General features: G+C 46.0%; 1 protein-coding gene across 1 annotated transcript in view; it reads right to left on the bottom strand.

Moving 5' to 3' along the window:
- Positions 1 to 21,478, bottom strand: part of nid1a (nidogen 1a) — a gene marked incomplete at its 5' end in the record, with an annotated part of 34,552 nt that extends 13,074 nt beyond the window's left edge. The window contains 14 exons of the mRNA XM_080548556.1: positions 2,990 to 3,162; positions 4,735 to 4,959; positions 7,706 to 7,825; positions 10,042 to 10,185; positions 10,813 to 10,941; positions 12,227 to 12,364; positions 13,063 to 13,296; positions 13,974 to 14,174; positions 14,940 to 15,191; positions 15,638 to 15,823; positions 16,181 to 16,518; positions 16,904 to 17,130; positions 17,545 to 17,850; positions 21,248 to 21,478. Of these exons, the coding sequence (XP_080404682.1) occupies positions 2,990 to 3,162; positions 4,735 to 4,959; positions 7,706 to 7,825; positions 10,042 to 10,185; positions 10,813 to 10,941; positions 12,227 to 12,364; positions 13,063 to 13,296; positions 13,974 to 14,174; positions 14,940 to 15,191; positions 15,638 to 15,823; positions 16,181 to 16,518; positions 16,904 to 17,130; positions 17,545 to 17,850; positions 21,248 to 21,478 (2,904 nt within the window). The remainder of the gene's footprint in view (positions 1 to 2,989; positions 3,163 to 4,734; positions 4,960 to 7,705; positions 7,826 to 10,041; positions 10,186 to 10,812; positions 10,942 to 12,226; positions 12,365 to 13,062; positions 13,297 to 13,973; positions 14,175 to 14,939; positions 15,192 to 15,637; positions 15,824 to 16,180; positions 16,519 to 16,903; positions 17,131 to 17,544; positions 17,851 to 21,247) is intronic.
- Between the last annotated feature and the right edge of the window lie 215 nt (positions 21,479 to 21,693).

The following is a 21,693-nucleotide window of genomic DNA, read 5'->3' as shown; positions in this document are numbered from 1 at the left end:
CTCATAGGAGAGGTACATTCCCCGGACCGAGCTGCTCACATACACCATTGAGCGGCAGGACGACACCTCGCCGCCGTTGGAGACCGCCGAGAGTGTAGCAAAGAATGCGCCATCAATGGCTATGGGGGAGCGATTTGCAGCCGAGAGGCTGAGGCTAACAGGGCGCAGGTCGTCACGCGAGAATCCGCAGGACAGGTACTCCTCTAACGACCAAATGTCCGACTGCGCACCTGTGTCTGCGATGGCGGACACCTCCACCATGTTCCCCGAGGGCCGACAGCCGGCGCCGCCCCCCTGACCCACCGGATTGTCAATCGAGACGGAGATCAGTGCCCGGGGGTGTTCCCTCAGCCTGGCCCGCCTCCATTCGCCCTTGGAAAAGATATGGTGCTCGAGTCTGAGAGGTGCCGTTGTGCGGCGCCGACGATGGTTCCCGTAGTGTCGATCTGGGCGCGCCTCAGACTGAATGACCGAGAGCTGGGAGATTGGCTCCGACTCCAGGGCGGCCTGCTGACCGTTAGACGGCGTCCGCAGCCACACCTCGGATCCCATGGTAGCCTGCTGACCGTCAAATGGTGGCAGCCGCCGCTTGCGTCGACGGGCCTTGAAGCAGTCGACACAGAGCTGGTGAGGCCTGATGTTCCATCCGCGAGACCCCTCTGTAAAGACATGGAACGTGTTCTGACACCCTGGGCACACGGCTCGTTTTGCCACATCAGCTGGACTCGGGGCCAAGGAGGGGCTCCGCTGTGGGCTTGGCTGTGGGTCCTTCCTCAAGCGCTGGAATGAGGAGACAGCCGACAGGGCGGATGATGGAAGGGCGTTACGAGCCATCTCCTTGCCCTCGACGAGCGCGACCACATCATTAACGGGCTTCAGAAGAATGTCAGGCGTCCCTAACGCCTCGCGGCGTATGTCCGGGTCGTAGATCCCATTAACAAGGACATCGCGGATGATGTGATCAGTGTAGCTCACACTCTTGCCACACTCGCAGACAGCCACGTAAGAGCACGTCTCCGCCTTCCCACGCACTCTGGCAGTAAAGGCGCGGAATGTCTCATCGCGTTCCTGGCGCAGCTGAAGCAGCTCTGTGCGCAGGACGCATGTGGCGACCGGGACAACGGCCAGCAAGCGCATAGCAGCAAGTAGTTCCTCTAGAGCCCCAGAGGCGACGTCCGGGTCCGCTTTCAACAGGCTGTCTCCAAGTTCGATCCCCGCGCACTGAAACAGCTGGAACGGGGCCTGGGCCGCTCCAATGCCCGACCCCGCCCGGAAGACCTCCCACCGCCGGACGAACACGTTCCACTCCTCCGTTGAGATGCCGGTGTCAACCCTAGGCCGCTCCATCCTCGGGCCTCGGGGAGCTGGGGTCTGAACCGCCGCACCTCGATGGAAATGTCCATGGTTTGTCAGCAAGACGATGGCGAGTGCTTCGGAAACGTCTCTGGTCTCGAAGTCGCAGCCGGGGAAGGGGCATTCCACCTTCATGGTGTTGACATGAAGAAGACTCCTCAATGTCGGTTTATACTATTTATTCAGACAAAGATGTCAACACCCTGTGGGTGGGAATACAGCGTATGAGTAAATACAATTACCAAAACAAGACATACATAACAAGATGTAAACAAACATGAACGATTACTGTTAACCACAATCTGATAATAAGATACATATAACTAATAACAGACTTACGTATAACAGGCAAACACGTCCTAAAGAGATAGGATAAACAGTGTGTATCCTCGGACCACCTGGCATCCACAATGGCCGCCACAACTTCTCCTAACTCTAACCTCTTAACAGAGAGTACTAAACACATAAACCAATACTATCGCCCCCTAGCGGTCGGGAGTACACTCCACCCTGCAATAAGAAATATTGTTTTTGTCATTTTAAAGGTTCTGCACTGATGTAAACAATTAGAGTGAAGATGTCATCATGTTGTGGTGCTATGCTAATGCAGCCCACGTCTCAAGGGTGTTAAGCAGATGGGAAAGTCGCTAACTCGCTACCTACCATCACAAGTGAGCTAAAGACCAGCAGTGGGATAGAATTGGGCAATATTATGTTGGAGCTGATGTTGTATACACAGGAGAGAAACTACCAGAAAGTATGCCTGAATCTGGAGTTATTGTCACATTTTAGCACTAAACAGTTATTGAAAAACTCAGGAGAGAGACACAAACACAGACCTCCTAACTGTCAGGTCATTGGTCTTAAATGCGACATATGTTTACGGACGGCCGCAATGAGTAGACTTAACAGAAACTAAGACTATAAGTCGAATGTGGCCATATAAATAATGACAATGCCCAAACAAACCCTCAGGATTTGTAGCAAGAATGTAAACAAACATTTCCTTTGGCAGTTGTAAAAACCCTCTGCTTCCAAAGTCACATGACCTCAGTGGATTCCCCGAAAAATAAGGACACTGGTGTTGACACAGCTCCCATGCCAAGCCACTTACAACCACTTATGAGCAGTCTTAGCCAATTCAGACCACATGCAGATGGTCTAAGATCTCGTAGAAATAAAACCCAAACCAAATAAATGCAGTCCAACAAAAACCCTCACCACACAAGAATGAAAAAATACATTATACAACGGATAGATCCGGTCCATTGTCTCTATTGGTCAGTTTGCGTTCCAGCTGTGGCTAAATGGAATGTTGACACAACTTTTCATATTACTCCACGTTTGTTTATATTACCGTTATCGAAGTTAACATTCTTACCGTTGCTTAGCAACCAATAAACAACTGTTCAGCGGATGAATACACTTACAATAAAAAACATAGTCCCATTAAAATACATTAATTAAAAGTTTGTCTTGGCTTTCTTTTGTGAAATATTGATAGATAAATGTGGTAACCGTTGTATAAAAGCGTTATGGAACGAGAAGCCGTGGTATATCGTGGATATCGGCACAGCTAGCGGGGTGGTTAGGCACAACTTCTCGTTCCATAATGCTTGAATTGAAGAATCCTTACTGGTAGGTGCAGGACAACCTTGGCCTCACTCTTCTTCATGTCGTACCCGTCCAGAGGGACGTATTCAATCCTCCCGCTCTGGGCGAAGAGCAGGTGTGTTCCCGGGGGCAGGGGGTAAACGTCAGGCCTGGGAGTGGGTCCCACAGGGACTGGCCTGACCTCCTGGTCAATACCTACACACAGAGGCAAGGCAAGGCACGTTTATTTGTATAGCACACGTCATACAACAGGGGGCAATTCAAAGTGCTTTACATATAGCGTTAAAAAAATACAGAAAAAGAAGGATAGTAAGAAAAAAAAGAAAGAAAAAAATGGCAGGGGCGCTTAGGTGGCGTAATGGGTTAAGCGTCGACCATGTAACCGCAGGGTTCCCGGTTCGCTTCCGGCCGCGGACCATATCCTGCATGCCATCCCTTCTCTCTCTCTCTTTCTCTCACCCATCCTTCCTGTCAAAATCTCTACTGTCTCTATCAATAAAAATAAAAATATGAGTGGGACTGCCCCACTCAGAAAAAAGAACATAAAACAAAATGGCAAGAATAGATACATATATATAGAAAATAAATCGATAAACATTTAACAACATAATAAGACAATGAATAAACAGATATAGATAAAAGTATCATTACTGCAACTGTATTCGCCCTTCCTATAATCGCCCTTCCTATAATCTTAAAGGAGTGCAAAACACTGCCCACCTTCAAAACCACTCTCAAAAAACATTTACAGGAGGCTGCAATCCGTAACTGGACCCTCTAAAACAAAAATCAGATTAAAAGACCTGAACTACCCACTGTACATACTTTGTGTTTTGTCCCCCGCCCCCACCTGTGGTGTATGTCCCCACCTGTCCTACCCGCTGTACATACCTTATGTTTTGTTGTATTGTTCTTCCCATGATGGATGTACGTTTATCTTGTAGATAGTAATAGTTATTTGTCTGTATTATCATGTAGATAGTACTAGTTCTTTTCTTATGTCTGTCTTACATGTAACGATGAATTGAAAATCAAGGACCCCAATTGAAATAAGCCAGTGGCTTTCTTGGGTTTTTATCCTGTTAGTTGACCTTGTATGTAATATGTACTTTCATGTACCTACTTCTGCAAATCTTCTAATAAAGTTTTCAATCAATCAATCAATCAAATCAATTCAAGAGAGCAACATACATGGAGTGATACCTTGTTCCAAAGTCCACTATATCATCAATTCAATTCAATTAAACTTTATTGGCCATGTGCAGTGCACTTGGAACATGACTTGGTATTCTGCATGCTGAACAAGCTACAGTACATACAACAACAAGACGACAACACAACAATACTCAAGACACACAATATATACAGTACCAATACAAGTGAATAGATATGTGACACAGTCTGATCATTTGGTCCGCATGTCGGCAACCAATCAAAATGTATGAAACACGGAACTACGGAAATACGAAAATCACAACACAAACTCGCTAGTCAAGCCAAAATGCTGCAACGTAATGGATTGGGTGAGTAATCCCCCCACTGCTACCTAGTTAACTAGAACACTACTTTACATTGTTAGCAGGTTCACAAAACAAGCTGTGTTAGTTGACTAGCGATGTGTCGTTGATTTTCAACAACGCAGAAATGTATTCACATTTTTCGAAAGAAAAGTCTGATCATTACATCGGATCCCGAAATGAGGACCAAATGATCAGACTGTGTCACATATACTATATATCATTCTACTGTACATGGAGGGTTACTCACACATGGGTCTGCCGCCCGGCCCGGTGCGAGTCCCGGGGATCTCCAGCCCGTTGCGGTCCACACACCAGCACTGCCCGATGCTGCCGTGGCACTGGGTTGCCTCGTACGCCCCCTGCTGGTCACATGACGGGACGTACTGGCCGGGGGCGGGGCGGCGGCCCCGCGGGCCAAACTCAGAGGTCAGGAGGTTGTCCCTGTGGTTCTCACACTGGGTCTTGGTCCTCTCTGTGTGAGAAGAACATTAAAGTAGAAAGTCATCTGGGAGACATCTACTACCCCCCCAGCACTGTGTCTCCTGAGACATCTACTACCCCTCAGCACTGTGCCTCCTGAGACATCTACTACCCCCCAGCACTGTGTCTCCTGAGACATCTACTACCCCCTGTACTGTGTCTCCTGAGACATCTACTACCCCTCAGCACTGTGCCTCCTGAGACATCTACTACCCCCCAGCACTGTGTCTCCTGAGACATCTACTACCCCCTGTACTGTGTCTCCTGAGACATCTACTACCCCCTGTACTGTGTCTCCTGAGACATCTACTACCCCCCAGCACTGTGTCTCCTGAGACATCTACTACCCCCTGTACTGTGTCTCCTGAGACATCTACTACCCCCTGTACTGTGTCTCCTGAGACATCTACTACCCCCCAGCACTGCGTCTCCTGAGACATCTACTACCCCCCAGCACTGTGTCTCCTGAGACATCTACTACCCCCTGTACTGTGTCTCCTGAGACATCTACTACCCCCTGTACTGTGTCTCCTGAGACATCTACTACCCCCCAGCACTGCGTCTCCTGAGACATCTACTACCCCCCAGCACTGTGTCTCCTGAGACATCTACTACCCCCTGTACTGTGTCTCCTGAGACATCTACTACCCCCTGTACTGTGTCTCCTGAGACATCTACTACCCCCCAGCACTGCGTCTCCTGAGACATCTACTACCCCCCAGCACTGTGTCTCCTGAGACATCTACTACCCCCCCCCAGCACTGTGTCTCCTGAGACATCTACTACCCCCCCCCAGCACTGTGTCTCCTGAGACATCTACTACCCCCCAGCACTGTGTCTCCTGAGACATCTACTACCCCCCAGCACTGTGTCTCCTGAGACATCTACTACCCCCCAGCACTGTGTCTCCTGAGACACAGTGCTGGGGGGTAGTAGATGTCTCACGAGACGCAGTGCTGGGGGGTAGTAGATGTCTCAGGAGACACAGTGCTGGGGGGTAGTAGATGTCTCAGGAGACACAGTGCTGGGGGGTAGTAGATGTCTCAGGAGACACAGTGCTGGGGGGTAGTAGATGTCTCAGGAGACACTTTCCCATGATGTCAAGCAAAGAGGCACTGAGTTTGAAGGTAGGCCTTAAAATACATCCACATGGACACCGCCACTTGACTCAAATTATGTCAATTAGCCTTCAAAAGCCATGACATCATTTTGTGGAATTTTCCAAGCTGTTTAAAGGCACAGTGAACTTAGTGTATGTAAACTTATGACCCACTGGAATTGTAATATAGTGAAATAATCTGTCTGTAAACAATTGTTTACAATGAAAAATTACACATGTCATACACAAAGTCGATGTCCTAACCGACTTGCCAAAACTATAGTTTGTAAACATGAAATCTGTGGAGTATTTAAAAAACAAAACACTTCAACCTAAGTGTATGTAAACTTCCGACTAGCTAAAGGGTAACCTGCACGTTGTTGACTGAACTCTGTTTACAAAAGATACAGTTCAGTTTGGCAACAGTAGACCCTGAAAAAACACACACATTGTCTCTCTCCACTCGAGGCATGACAAATTCCTATCCTTATCTAGCATTCTTGGAAAAGAAAACACATTCCAGCTGGCACCATTAGGCTTTGGCGGAGAGCTAAAATCCAAACAGGACTTCAGGCGAAAATCGAAGGATAAACAATGTCGAGCCTGAAACTGAGCTGGGTTTTTCCCACAGTAGCTGTGTACATACAGTGTCAGAGTGTCTAACCCTAACCCTACAGTAGCTGTGTACATACAGTGTCACAGTGTCTAACCCTAACCCTACAGTAGCTGTGTACATACAGTGTCACAGTGTCTAACCCTAACCCTACAGTAGCTGTGTACATACAGTGTCAGAGTGTCTAACCCTAACCCTACAGTAGCTGTGTACATACAGTGTCACAGTGTCTAACCCTAACCCTACAGTAGCTGTGTACATACAGTGTCACAGTGTCTAACCCTAACCCTACAGTAGCTGTGTACATACAGTGTCACAGTGTCTAACCCTAACCCTACAGTAGCTGTGTACATACAGTGTCACAGTGTCTAACCCTAACCCTACAGTAGCTGTGTACATACAGTGTCAGAGTGTCTAACCCTAACCCTACAGTAGCTGTGTACATACAGTGTCACAGTGTCTAACCCTAACCCTACAGTAGCTGTGTACATACAGTGTCACAGTGTCTAACCCTAACCCTACAGTAGCTGTGTACATACAGTGTCACAGTGTGCTGCAAATTTAGCCGCTAATGTCATGAAAACTATAAGCATCTATCGAACACACAGGATTCAGTGAAATGTAAATTATAAAATGAATAAAATGAATTGTTAAAAGACAAGAGGCCCAGAAGTCCTCATACACATTTAACATTTAAGTCATTTAGCAGACACTGTAACTCAAAGCAACTTACAATAAGCACACAGTCTAAGTAAGTGAATCAATCACCTCATCATCATCATCAAGTTATCATAAGTAAAAAAAAACTTTGATAAGAACAAGTACCTATCAGGGTTGGCAGATGGGCTGGTTTTTGGTGGATTTTGCGTTTTTTTAGACTGTGGTTAGGCTGGAAATTGTCAATCCCATCTGGCAACCCTGGTGCCTATCTGCAGACTCAGTGCTAAGAGGAAACCAGTGATGTGCACTGAGCACGGAGAAGAAAAACATGACCGGGGGTTTTAGCTCGACGTTCCAGACACTCACCTGAGGAGCAGAAGAAGCCGTCACCGTGGAAACCAGGCCGGCACTGGCAGGTAAAGGACCCCTGGGTGTTGTAGCACGAGGCGTCCTGGTGGCACCTCCCAGACTGGCACTCGTCTATATCTGCAGGCACACACACCGAGAGACGCAGTGGTGGATAACAAGAACATGTTAGTTAAAAAGTATTAATAGAGTGCAAAATAACAGCATCAGCACACTCAAACACTGTTTGCACAGTTTGAGTGTGCGGATGCTGTTATTTTGCACTCTATTGATATTCTTCAGTTCCAGCACCTCAGCAAAGTCTGATAAGGGATGAGCCCAGAACCATATGAACCCAGAACCATAAGCACTGGTGCTCCACAGGGTATAGTCAGTTCCCCTGTGCTCTTTACTTTATACACAAACGAGTGCAGAAGCACCTACCCTAGCAACCGCATCATACAATTTTCGGATGACACTGCCATCCTTGCTTTAATCAAAAAGGACAGTGACCTAAATGACTATTATTCTGAAATCCAGAGGTTTGTTAAATGGTGTGATGTTAACTGCCTGGTTTTAAATGTTAAGAAAACTGAGGAGATGGTGTTCGACCCCAGAGGTGTTGGGGACCACAGGCCTGTGGTCATCCACAAACAATCCATCTCTCAGGTCGCCTCTTACAAATATCTTGGGGTTTTCATTGATAACTCACTCACCTGGAGCACTCATGTAGACAGCCTTTGTAGCAGATTACAACAACGACTACACTTCCTACGCCGCCTTAGAGTTCATGGTGTTGACCCAAAATGTATGCTACTTTTCTACCAGTCTGTCTTAGAGAGTCTCATCAGATACGGCATTACATCTTGGTTTGGTAACCTATCTGTAAAACTAAGGTCCAAACTGGTCCGACTGATACAGACTGCATGGAAGATCATAGGGGTGAAAGACCACTCATCCCTGCAGTCTATTTTTGAACAGGCTACTCTCAGACAGGCTAGTAGAATTCTCATGAATCCCTCCCATGTCCTACATGCAGAGTATGAACTGCTGCCCTCTGGGAGGAGGTTCAGAGTCCCCCGCGCTAGATTAAATAGATTTAAAAATTATTTTATTCCTGTTTCTGTTAAACTTTTAAACTGCATCAGATGAATGTAACTTATCTTGCTTATCATTTTATTCCCACTCTTGTTTTAATCAGGTCCGCCTTCTGTTTGTGTGCTAATATCCTGTATTGTCTGTTGCTCTTTGTTGGCTGCTGTGGGGTGTAAGCCCAATACAAATTTCCCAGTGATGGGACAATAAAGTGACTCTTGACTCTTGACTTGACTTGAGCGGTGGTATTTTCACTATTTAGTTAAAAAGTAGTAGAAAGTAAATAGAACGGGGAGGGGGAGAGGGAGAATCAAAATTAGAACAGGAAAGAATTATGTTTTTTAAACTATAGCGGTTATTTTAAAATATCCTTTGCCTGCAGTACATTCAGAATATTTTGAAAGGGGTTTTTCCACAGGTGTTTAAAGACAACGCCATCTACAATGGTACGGAGATTAGCTCTTTTGAAACGTGTCCAAAATCAGCCCCCCTGTGCTCAGTAACACGCTGGGAAAGTTGTCAAGAGATGGAAAATATGAGGATTGATGCCGGCGACTGGCCGTGTCCTCGCTGAGCCTCAACAGAACTATTCTGCACTCCGATGTCCCACTGTTCAGCCTCACCAGATGGGTTATTTTACCTTTATATGCCTCAGTGGTTTAAAAAACATCTCCACTAGTAGATTTTACCAACTGTAAAATAACTAATCTGATAGTCTAATGCCGCAATAAAAAAGCAATAAAGCAGGAGACACTTTGATATTGTCATAGCTAACCCAACAGCGAACCCCATATTTTATACATTACAAAAGTGAATATACTGTATGTTCTCCGTGCTTGCAGTGTGAGTGTCTCAAAGTTTACGTTTAAATGTTTGCCATTTAGCAGACGCCTTATTCCAAAGGCACTTAAATGGACTGCACTTATATAGCGCCTTTATCCAAAGCGCTTTACAACGGCCTCTCATTCACCCGTTCACACACACATTCACACACCAATGGCGGAAAGCTACCATGCAAGGCGCCGGCCCGTTCACTGGGAGCAATTTGGGGTTTAGTGTCTTGCCCAAGGACACTTCGACATGTGGCCAGCCGGGGCTCGAACCGCCGATCTGCCAAGCTCGCAATCATTAGACGGCGGCATTACCTCCTGCGCCACAGCCGCCCCGACTTACAATCGATACATTAGACTAAGCATGTGAATCATCAATTCACCAGTCACCAAAGTGTACAGAGGATCAGTGTTGGATATGCAGCTTTGTACCTTGACAGACTTGACCGTCCCCAATGAACCCTGGCAGGCAGGAGCAGATGAAGGCGGAGCCTCCGGTGTAGCTGCACTGGGCGCGCTCAGGGACGTCACAGTTATGGCTGCCGACGGCGCAGTGGTCCACAGGACGGTCCACCGCTGAAGGAGAGAAACGTTGAGGTTTCATCAAACAGGGTGAAGTTTGAGATTAGATAATAGACTATAATAACTTGGATTTATATGGCGCCTTCCATAAAACCCAAGGACGCTTTGCAATTCTAAAGGAAATGGTCAGACAGACAAAACAGAAAACAAAACAAAACAGAAACAGTGACTTGGGGCCAAAGGCCTTGGTGAACAGATGGGTTTTGAGGGCTGATTTGAAGGAGTCCAGGGTGGGGGGGGGGGGCGTTGTGGATCACTATGGGGAGAGAGCTCCAGAGGGTAGGTGCGGCCACGCTGAAGGCTCTGTCCCCAAAGGTCTGTAGTTTGGTGCGGGGGGTGGACAGCACCCCACACCAAACTACGGACCTTTGGGGACAGAACTTATACTAAGCATGGAAGCAGGTATATAGTATATATTCTGAGTGACCAGACATTTTGTTTTTTTACATTTTTTATAATATATGTCAATGTGTATCCCTCCAAGACATGAGGCTGCAAACTGCATACGAGATTCTCCTTTTTCATTCTTCCAAATATCCTCTGGAACAAGACAAGTGAATCAAATGACTAAAACCACAACCACACACACACACACACACACACACACACACACACACATACCAATGCAGGTCTGTCCATCGCTGGCGAACTGGAAGCCATCCAGACACTCGCAGCGGAATGTCCCAGGCTGGTTGTTGCAGATCGCATGGGGACCACATATCTGATGAGTCTCTCTGCACTCGTCAACATCTGAGGATTATGCAAAACACGTTATACAACTGCCACTATGTTTGCCACATGTATTTCTCACTGAAACATTGTACTGTACAGAACAGCATTTAACACTAGAACAGCCGTGCCTTTTTTACCTACTATAAGAGTCGCCTCTGGAGTCAAATGACCATAGTCTTTACAATGGGAAGCTGCTACTTACACACAACGACCACTAGTTGGCCGGCTTGTAAATTAGCCTGCCTCCTACACAGAAAAAACTGCAAAATAGCTTTATACTAGCTTATCCTGATGTGATTTTGAAAATGTAAGGATACTGGGTGGTAGAACGCACATATCTAGGAAAAGTCATGAAAGGAGGGCTCTGAAATTTTATCTAAAAAATAATTTACTCACAGGGGTCAAATGACCAAATGACCCCCCACCCATGGGCTGTGTTAATGTGTTCAGGGGTTTCTGAATTTAGATCATTGGATTTTCTTATCAGTCTGAGGGCCACAGAAGATCAAACCTCAATCAGGTTTCCTAATTACGAATGTTTTGACGTAGATAGCATCTTTCCACGGCCGCGTCTGTGAAACATCCTTCCTTGTGTGTGCCCTTAAGGAAGGCCCACTTCCTCCCCTGTCCCCAGATAGAAACGGTAGCCACGTTGACCTTTGACTGAGCGTTTGGTCTCTGCTAAACTGTTACTGTACAAGGAGGGACAGGACAGGGCACGGGGGTCTGTTTACAGGGAGCTCACAGTTCCCTAGGAAGGAAAGGATTATGAGGAATCTGACAGGAAATTAGACGATGGCCTTAAACAGACTTATTTTTCCCTTTGAGTAAAAAATAGCATATGAGGTTATGAAGAATTACACATATCTTTTACTATTGTCCGTCAAATAATGATGCCTAAATGATGCTATTCTTTAAATGATAGAAGGATATTTTTGTTGCATTTTTTGATATGGGTTTCAAAGCTAAGTTATCTGAGTAAATCATGAGACCTAGATGTCTGGCCTGGCACTTAGTGTTAAGTGCAAGTGTTTTCAAATGTGCAGATAATTTCTCTCTCTCTCGGCTTTCTCACCGATGATCAATACCTCCGTTTTTTTCCTGATTGAGTTGGAGAAAATGTTGTGTCATCCATGCATTGATATCAGCAATACAATCTATCAGGTGGTCAACCATCCCGTGGTCTTTGGGAGTTACTGAGATATAAAGCTGAGTGTCGTCAGCATAGCTATGGTAGTTAATGCTGTGCCTCCTATTGACAGAGCTGATACAAATCCGGTGTTGAACCGGTGTTGAGCTGTACCGTAGCATGCGCGGCCGTCCCCAGTGAACCCAGCAGCACACTCGCAGGTGAACTGGCTGCCCTGCCCAGGCCTGCAGGCTGCGTTGGTGTCACAGCCATGTCTGCCAGTGAAGCAGGGGTTCTCCTCCTGCGTCCCTCCTGAGACAAGGTCAATAAAACACTTTAGTCTTTTAGGACCATTATTATAAAAAATGTCTAGACTCTAACATACAAGTGATTATGTGAGCCCTTTTCGGTCACACTTTACATTGAGTTAGGGCCCTATAGCTGTGTAGTAACTATGTTATTAGTAATGACGTAATATTAACATCATATTAACGCAGTATATTAGTAATTGCTTTTTTACTGCAAAGTAATGGAGTTGAGCAGTTTGTGGTACTACGGACAGGAAGTGAAATAGGGATTACCATTCTCCACCTGTGGATTAACTCAAGCCGATCAACTCCATGCACCATGCACCATGCACCATGCACCATGCAATTACTAAATTACCACAGGGATATAGGAGCAACTTAGTTGAAGATTTTTACCAACTTTTCAAATATTAAGTATTTCATCCTTATCGCTACTGCTCAAAAACACTCATAGACATTATCCCCTCAAAACCCACCTCTTCAAGCTTGCTTCACCAGTTAACCCTCTCCCCCTTCCCATGTGTCCCCAGCACTACCTTAATTAGGCCCCTATACTTTCTTTCTTTTATTTATTTTCTGTTTCTTTTTATTATTACTACTCAATCTTTTCAGTTTGCAAATCGTCTTTGAGTGTCTTGACAAGAGCTATGTCTAAAGTATTATTATTATTATTATTATTATTATTATTATTACAGCCCTCACCGTTGACATCACCGATCTTGTTGCTCATGGCGTAGCGGATCAGGGAGCTGCTGGCGTCGTACATGACGAACACCTGGTCCACGTGGAGCATCTGGGTGGGGGGCAGCGCCCGGTAGCCCTCCTCATGGGGGCAGCTCTGGAACGTGATGGTCTGGCGCCACTGGTAGGTCCTGGTCTCTGTGGAGCCGTCGGCCAGGTTCACCATGTAGTCCCGGGTGGAGGACGAGGTGATTACTGGATGGATGGACCAGAATGCAATGCTCCAAATGAGTGAAAACAGTCAATTAAACAATAGTTTTATCAAACATTTCTGGTAGTAGCCTAGTATTCTCATCTGTATGATTTCGCTAAAAAGGTATCAGCTTTTAATGTATACTTTATGTATACTGTGCCAATTTAATGGACAGTATGCCCCTATGGTCACATACTCATTGTTTTATGCCCTATTGTATTCTGTTGTGATGTTGTCCATTATTCTTGTTTTTTTTTAATCTATTGTACGATTCTATGTCATGAGGACTACGGATGCAAATTAGCTCACAGCTAAATCCGGCATATTTACTTTGTATAAGTGACTGTTCATTAATGTGCACTGTCCTGACTAAATAAAGATCTATCTATCTGTCTATCTATCTATCTATATCTATCTATCTATATATCTATCTATCTATCTCTCTATCTATCTCTCTATCTCTCTATCTCTCTATCTATCTCTCTATCTCTCTATCTCTCTATCTATCTATCTACCTATCTATATCTATCTATCTATATCTATCTCTCTCTCTCTCTATCTCTCTATCTCTCTATCTATCTATCTATCTCTCTATCTATCTATCTATCATGTGTTTAATGTATACTGTGGCCAGTTTGCAGACCAGGATCTCAGGGTATAGGCTTGTCGGTCCTCTTACAGTTGCTGCTGTACTGGTAGATCTCAGAGTAGGGGTCGATCTGGACAGAGGAGCCCTCGGGCAGCTCAGGAACCCAGCCCTCCACAGAGGTGCTGACCACCAGATGGTCATGTTCACTGATGCCTTTGAACTCCTGCCTGATGGTCAGCTTCCTGTTCCCCGGCAGGAAGGTCACCTCGGCCTGACGTGTGAATTCCCCACCTAGATACGGAGGGAGAGAAGAAGAGAAGGGAGGGAGGGAGGTCAGGTCAGCGCAAACGCATATCTTCTTCTTGGCCCGAAGCGAACTTCTGTGTGAGCCGAGGTAATGTGAGGGGAATGGGGGGCTGGGGGGGGGGGGGGGGGCTAGGGGGGCTTGGGGGATATCCAGGGAACAGCTGGGACAGACTAAGTGGGATTGCAGCTGCATGGGCCAAGCACAGTTGTAAGAACGTCGACAGCTGTGGTTGAAATGTGGTTGAAACCCCCCCGGCTTGCTTCGAATAATGCCTCATCATCGTGACAATATAAACAGGAATGAAGTGTGGAGGGAAACATTCCACTCTGACGTTAACACTCGAACAGCCGTGCCTGTTTTACCCACTATTAGAGCCGCCTCGGGGGGGTCAAATGAGTAGTCTCCCATAGTCTTTATAATGGGAAGCTGCTACTTACACACAAAGACCACTAGTTGGCGCGTCTTGTAAATTAGCCTCCCTCCTACACAGAAAAACTGCAAAATAGCTTTATACTAGCTTATCCTTTGAAAATGTAAGGATACTGGGGGGTAGAACGCACATAACTAGGAAAAGTCATGAAAGGAGGGTCCTGAAATTTGATCGAGTGCAAAGATATACAAATGTTTTTACTCACTTGGTCAAATGACCCCACCCACGGCTGTTCTAGTGTTAAGGGATCTCATGTTCTAATGCACAGTCTGAGTAGTTAGTCTCCTACTGTTGGACTATGATCATCTCTCAATCTCACCGATGATGCTGAAGCCGTTCTTGTACCCAGGCTGCTCTAGGGCGAAGGCCCATCCGATGACCCCGCCCAGGGCAGTCAGAGGCTGGAGGGAGGGGCCGAGGGGCCTGGGAATGGTGCTGATGGCCACGTAGGCGCGCCCGTCATTGGCCACCACATACGAGTGCAGGTCGTTGCTGTTGAACTGGTGTGGTGTTGGAGAGTCTCCCACATACACCTTCCCATTGACTTTACCATTCATCCTCTGTGGCTTTCCTGCAACGCGGCACAGTATTCTTAGCAGAAGACGTGATAAACATACTTGTGTGTGTGTGTGTGTGTGTGTGTGTGTGTGTGTGTGTGTGTGTGTGTGAGGGGGAGGGCAGGGAGATGAACATACTTGTGTGGTGTTATTTTCTGCTCATATGTCTAAATCAGTGGTTCTCAAACCTCTCCTCTGGGACCCCCCCATCCAGCCGCTCCACATATTTGATCTGTTCCACCACCAGCACACCGGATTCAACTAATCGAGAACAAATCATGGCTTTGTACTTGATTAGTTGAATCAGGTGTGCTGCTGGTGGTGGAACAGATCAGATATGTGGAGCGGCCGGGGGTCCCCCGAGGAGAGGTTTGAGAACCACTGGTAGAAATGATGAGAGAGAATTGAATATTGGACTCCGAATAGAAAGGGTTTAACTGTAAACCGTGGGCTAAAGTACCTTCTGATACACACTGTATTCCGTTGCCGTAGTAACCGGGCCTGCAGTGGCAGCAATAGCCGCTGGCGTAGTCTTTGCAGTCGGCAAAGGAGGAGCACTTCTTCGCACTGTTAGCACTGTTAGCGCTGTTAGCGCTGTTAGCACTGTTAGCGCTGTTAGCGCATGTCTCAGAGTTGTAAGAGAACACTGTAGAGAGAAGACAAATGCAGAGGTAGGAAGAGCAAATCTCAGCAGGAACTGGTGAATAAATACATCAGCTAATAAACACTTTCAACAAATAAAATATTTTTCGCAAAATTCAAAACATTTTCACAGACAGCCCTATCATGTGCAGCATTCCTTCAAATCAAATCAAATCAAATTTTATTTGTATATCGCATTTCTTACAAGATGCAACTCAATGCGCTTCACATAATAAACATTCTCAGTCAATAGAAATGTTGTCATCATTTAAAGTGAAAACCGCAAATCAGAACATTTGCAGATAAGAGGTTTTGCGTTTCGGCCATCAATCTATTGTCCCGTTCTATTTTTCCAACCCACCGTCTACATCGATGTCCCCTCTGTCCTCCACCACCACCACCAGGGGGTCCGCCGGCTGGTAGTGAGGCTGCTGGGGGTGGAACTGGGCGGTGTGGACTGGGATGATGTGACCCTGTGGGTAGACAGGTCCGGGCTCGTAGGGAGGGTACTCCACTACCTGCTGTCCTCCGGGGTACACAGGCCTCTTTGAGGCGGCGGCAGCTTCTTCGTCCTCAGTGGCTCGCTGCTGGGGGCTGTCGGTGGGCAGGTCGGTCACCTCGCCCGGGGCCACGTTGGTGAAGTAGGGGGAAGTCCCGATCTCGTACACCCAGACTCCTCGCTTCCCCGAGTTTGTTTGCCTGGAGAGAGAGAGAGAGACCATGTGAAGAAGTGAAAGATAATTTTTTGCCTAACCTACATATTCCACCCGGCCCAGCCAACCATAATAGCTCCGCAGGTGCCCCAGCGGTGGAACAGACCAAGCACACGAGGCGGCCGGGAGCCCCCGAGGAGAGGCCCGAGGACCACCGGTGCACAGCAAGCAAGCAAGGGCGAAAAACCTGTACACCGTTTATCCAGGAAACATTCCCTGCATCTTATCAGCGTACACACTGTCCACAAATCATTTAAAGTTATTCCGGCGTCGTTGAAACGGCTTTATCCAGCAAGGGGCGCAGATCCAGACAAGTCTTGCTATGAAAGACCGTTGATTCTCCGTTGACAGTTGACAGTTACAACACTCACTCTGCCAGAGCCCTAACAGACGCCTCCTCCTCAGTGGTGATGCGGTAGTACGGCCCCTGCCGTGTGCTGAACACAAAGGACCTCACGCCCTTACTGAAACCAGCCTGCATGGTCTCACTACTGCCCCCCACAGGCGTGGAGGTGAACTGCATCCCTTCCCTCGGGTAAAGCAGGATGGCGTATGAGGCGACCTCTGTGGATGCGAGCACCAGCTGGAAGGTGTTTCTCTGTATGATATAAAAGTTACAGGAGAAAGTTACATTAACATATTAACGGACTGCACTTATATAGCTTTACAACGGCCTCTCATTCACCCATTCACACACACATTCACACACCAATGGCGGCAAGATACCATGCAAGGCGCCGGCCCGCTCACTGGGAGCAATTTGGGGTTCAGTGTCTTGCCCTTCGACATGTGGCCAGCCGGGGTTCGAACCGCCTATCTGCCAACCTTGCGATCATTAGACGGCAGCTCTACCTCCTGCGCCACAGGGTTAGGGTTAGCCTACATGGTAGTTTATCACAGATTATGAATGACTCAGCAGGTGAGAGGAGGTGACATCATCATGGTAGTTTATCACAGATTATGAACGAAGATTCATAGAACAAAATCCCTCATTGGTTCATGCAGAGCTCACCAGCTTGTCCAGCCTGCCTCCTCTGCTCTGGGGTTGGTGGTGAGCGGCCACGTCTACCCAGGTGACCACGACCACATGGCTGGGATTCACCTCGTCGTCCTCCGGGAAAGCTCTGTTGATGTGGTCTGCTGCTGTCCGCAGGGTGGCGGGACTAGCGTCCTGACGTGCGAACACTTTACCCACACCGTCACCTGTGTCCAGGTCCCCGTGCAGAGCTGCGATCATGCCAAAACTGGGGGGCATTTTTCCGAGGTATGTTGACTCACTGGTTGGCAGTGCCGTGGCAACAAAGCCATTGGTGTTGATCTGAAATGTAGAACACACAGTTCAGTAACAGTCTAGCAACAAGGGTTGAACTGACCTTGACTCATTTATACAATATTGAAAGTTCCACATCGGCCAGTGACAGCTCAGCCAGTGACAGCTCATCGGCCAGTGACAGCTCGTTTATAACAAGACCGACACATACAGATCAAATCAAAATCAAAATAAAATGTTATTTGTATAGCGCATTTCTCACAAAATGTGACCCACAATGCACTTCACAAAGAGCAAAGAAGATGAAGCAACAACTACGATGGACATTTAAAAGGCGAGATTGAATAAGTAGGTTTTGAGGTCTCGCTTAAGTGTTTCCAGAGTTTTGGACAATCTCAGGCTCTCAGGTAGGGTGTTCCACAGTCTGGGAGCAGATATACTGAAAGCTGTCTCTCGATCAAATGCCTAGAGTCAGGAGAGGTAAACACTCCATTTTGACCCGCTCTCTTTTCAAAACCCATTACACTAATCAGATGCTGTGCTTCACAGAAATGCTAATGACAAAACAAGATGTCATTTTAGAGTTAGAAAGCTGTATATGAACACATGCAGGGCTTCAGCTCACGTAAAAAAAAAAGTTCAGCTCTCAAAACACACTCCTTAAGGGGCTCCTCAACTTCCTGTCTGAGGGGAAATAAGCACTATTCCTGGCCATGGATGTTCTACTTCCTGTCCTTGCCTCTGCCGTCCAGCTCTCACAGATTTGAAAGATTCAAGACTAATCTTCATTAGGGAGAACTTCCTGCTAAAATGTAAGAAAAGATCTGGCAGAACGTCTGGAGACCTTGCTCCCATTTCCTCATGTTGTTAGAGAGTCACAAAACAGAAGAAGGTGTGGACTATGTTTCCGAGTGGGATAGAAATATGTGATTGTATTCTATAATGAGACACTGAACTCAAAACGCCCTTGAAGCAACGAATGCTTTCCCATATAACTGTAGACATGACATCCCTTATGTTTGGCTCAAAAAACATTACTGTTCCCACCCACAGGGCACATGCAGTTGAAGTATTATGAAAGAATGTTCTTAAGGCTTCACAGCAGAAGATAAAAGTAGTCTTTGTGATGAGTGATGTAGCCTAATTGGGATTTGTCTGCGGCTGCAAAAACCATCTCATCATGGGTTGTTGGGATTACACAAGTTATTTTATTTTTGGTTTTTGAAGCAGCCAACTTCAAATGTAGCTCACCTTTTTGGAAACATTTCAAGAAAGGCCAACTTTTGAAAACAACACAAATGTGAATCACTGACATTTTATCACTGCACTATCATTACTACTATCTACAAACGTTATGTATTATTTAATTCTTGGCTAAACCAATGATACATTCTTTCCCTCCGCTGACAGATCATACATGAATGATGCTAACAGCAACGTTTTGTGAATGGATTCAATCCATTATAGCCAAGCAACCGAGAGGAAAACACACACAGCATAAAATACATGAGTATATTTCAATCATTAACTCCAGTATTAGACATAATTGACACTATACAGTCATGAATGCCTATAGAATGTAACCCTAACCCTAACCCTACAGTCATGAATGCCTATAGAATGTAACCCTAACCCTAACCCTACAGTCATGAATGCCTATATAATGTAACCCTAACCCTAACCCTACAGTCATGAATGCCTATATAATGTATATATATATATATATATGTATATAGCCTATATCAGCCTATAGAATGTAACCCTAACCCTAACCCTAACCCTAACCCTAACCCTACAGTCATGAATGCCTATAGAATGTACTTGTCTGTGTGTGTGTGTGTGTGTGTGTGTGTGTGTATCTGTGTCTGTGTGTGTGTGTGTGTGTGTCTGTGTGTGTGTCTGTGTGTGTGTCTGTGTGTGTGTGTGTGTGTGTGTGTGTCATTTTACACACCGGTCAGTTCACACACACACACACACACTTTTACACACCGGTCAGTTCAAATGATGTTCAAAAGAACAAAATGTTGACTTCCCGTTTTCAAGAGAAAGTGTGGAATGAAAGTATGGTAACTATGGTAACACTTTACAATAAGGATTACATTAACTATGCAGTAGCTAACCTGTATAAACCATTTAGTTATGCTACTTTAGTATGAGATATGCTACTATGTTACAAAGCTTAACACATTCCTATATGTGTTTACAACATTATTACTATGTACACTATTAATACAACTGAAATAGTGTTCAGATTTAACCTAATACCTATATACGTAACATAACATTACCATTATGTGTTGATTTAGTACATGTACTGGTGTATTAGGATACTGGGTAATGTATGGTTCCCTCCAATTACATATTTAGTTTGATGTATTCATCTCATATTGCATAGAAAGCAGTTAGTGTATGGACTATGGGAGTCAGCAATCCTAGATTTTGATTAATTTATTAAGCAACAAATAATAATAATAATAATAATAATGATTATCATTAACATGTTATGCAATTAAATCAACATGAAGCAGCCTCAGTTTCATTGCAGTACAGTATTGTGTGTGAATAGAAATGACAGAAGTGTACCATCATTAGGCCCACATCTGTACATAAGATACCGTAACTGTACCTAGCTCATAACTGTATACCCCTCAACTACCTTACAACTGTATCTACTGTCATTGTCAATCAAACATGTATCATGGTTTTCTTTAAATATATATCATGTTCTTATGTCACTATTTGCACTGTACTCTGCAATGACGATGAAGTTGTCTGATCTCATCTCATCTCATCTCATCTCATGTCGAACTCTGTTAGTCCCCTTCCCCCTGAGGATCAGAGATCAGAGAGCATTTGGATCAGAGATCAGACTAGGGCATTTGGATCAGAGATCAGACTAGGGCATTTGGATCAGAGATCAGACTAGGGCATTTGGATCAGAGATCAGACTAGGGCATTTGTAAAGGAAGAAGGAAAGTTCTCGATAACAGAACCAGGTCGTTTCGGGACTTTGGCCCAGGATCAACAGGAGAACCCAGGAGGACGGAGTCACGGACATTCCGCAATTCGAGTGGGAAAAAAAAGTATTACGACAACTGATAAACAGAATTGTCCGATCTGCACTATTACCCTGCTGCATTGTCGATGTCTAAATCCTACTGACTTTGTTAATCAGCTGTGTTTCTGGAAGAGAAAGTGAACAGTAAGAACATTTATATTTATATTAAATGTTAAAAGAATATTAACAAGCAGAAACAGCGCGGACACCCGCGAGTCGAGATGCGCAATTGCGCCAGTTGGATAAGCCCGTGATCCAGCCCGCGTACTGTCTGTCTGTCCAAGTGGCTTCTGCAGGTTAGTAAAGTTGGTGAACTTACATAGATGCTGAACTTACATAGATGCTGAACTTACATAGATGCTGAACTTACATAGATGCTGAACTTACATAGATGCTGTGGACTTTTCCATCGTAGAACAGCAGCGGTCTGTCCAGTGCGAGGTGGTGTGTCTGGTCATTCCCTGGCACCAAGAATTCATCTCCAACATTTTCGCCGAATGGGACAACTTCTCCTCGTCTGATACCGTGCACCGACTCAACCAGCACGATCAGGGTCAGGTAGACCCCCCAGCCTTGGGTCAGGTAGACCCCCCAGGACCCCCACCCTGGCCTCGGCATTTCCATTATTCCTTCTTCTTGTTGTCTGAAGTTATGGCTGTTAGAAATCAAGGCCAGCAGGACGTGCAGGACAGAGAGGCGCAGAGAGGTGGAGAGGTGGAGAGGGTCTGAGGGGGGGCTGGAGGGGGGGGCTGGAGAGAGAGAGGGGGGCTAGAGAGAGAGAGGGGGGCTAGAGAGAGAGAGGGGGGCTAGAGAGAGAGAGGGGGGCTGGAGAG

This window comes from Nansenia antarctica (assembly GCF_963989245.1).
Source record: "Nansenia antarctica genome assembly, chromosome: 1".
NCBI classification, from domain to species: Eukaryota; Metazoa; Chordata; class Actinopteri; order Argentiniformes; family Microstomatidae; genus Nansenia; species Nansenia antarctica.
Note: the sequence above shows the minus strand (reverse complement) of the source record. Positions and strands in the feature narration are given on the sequence as shown.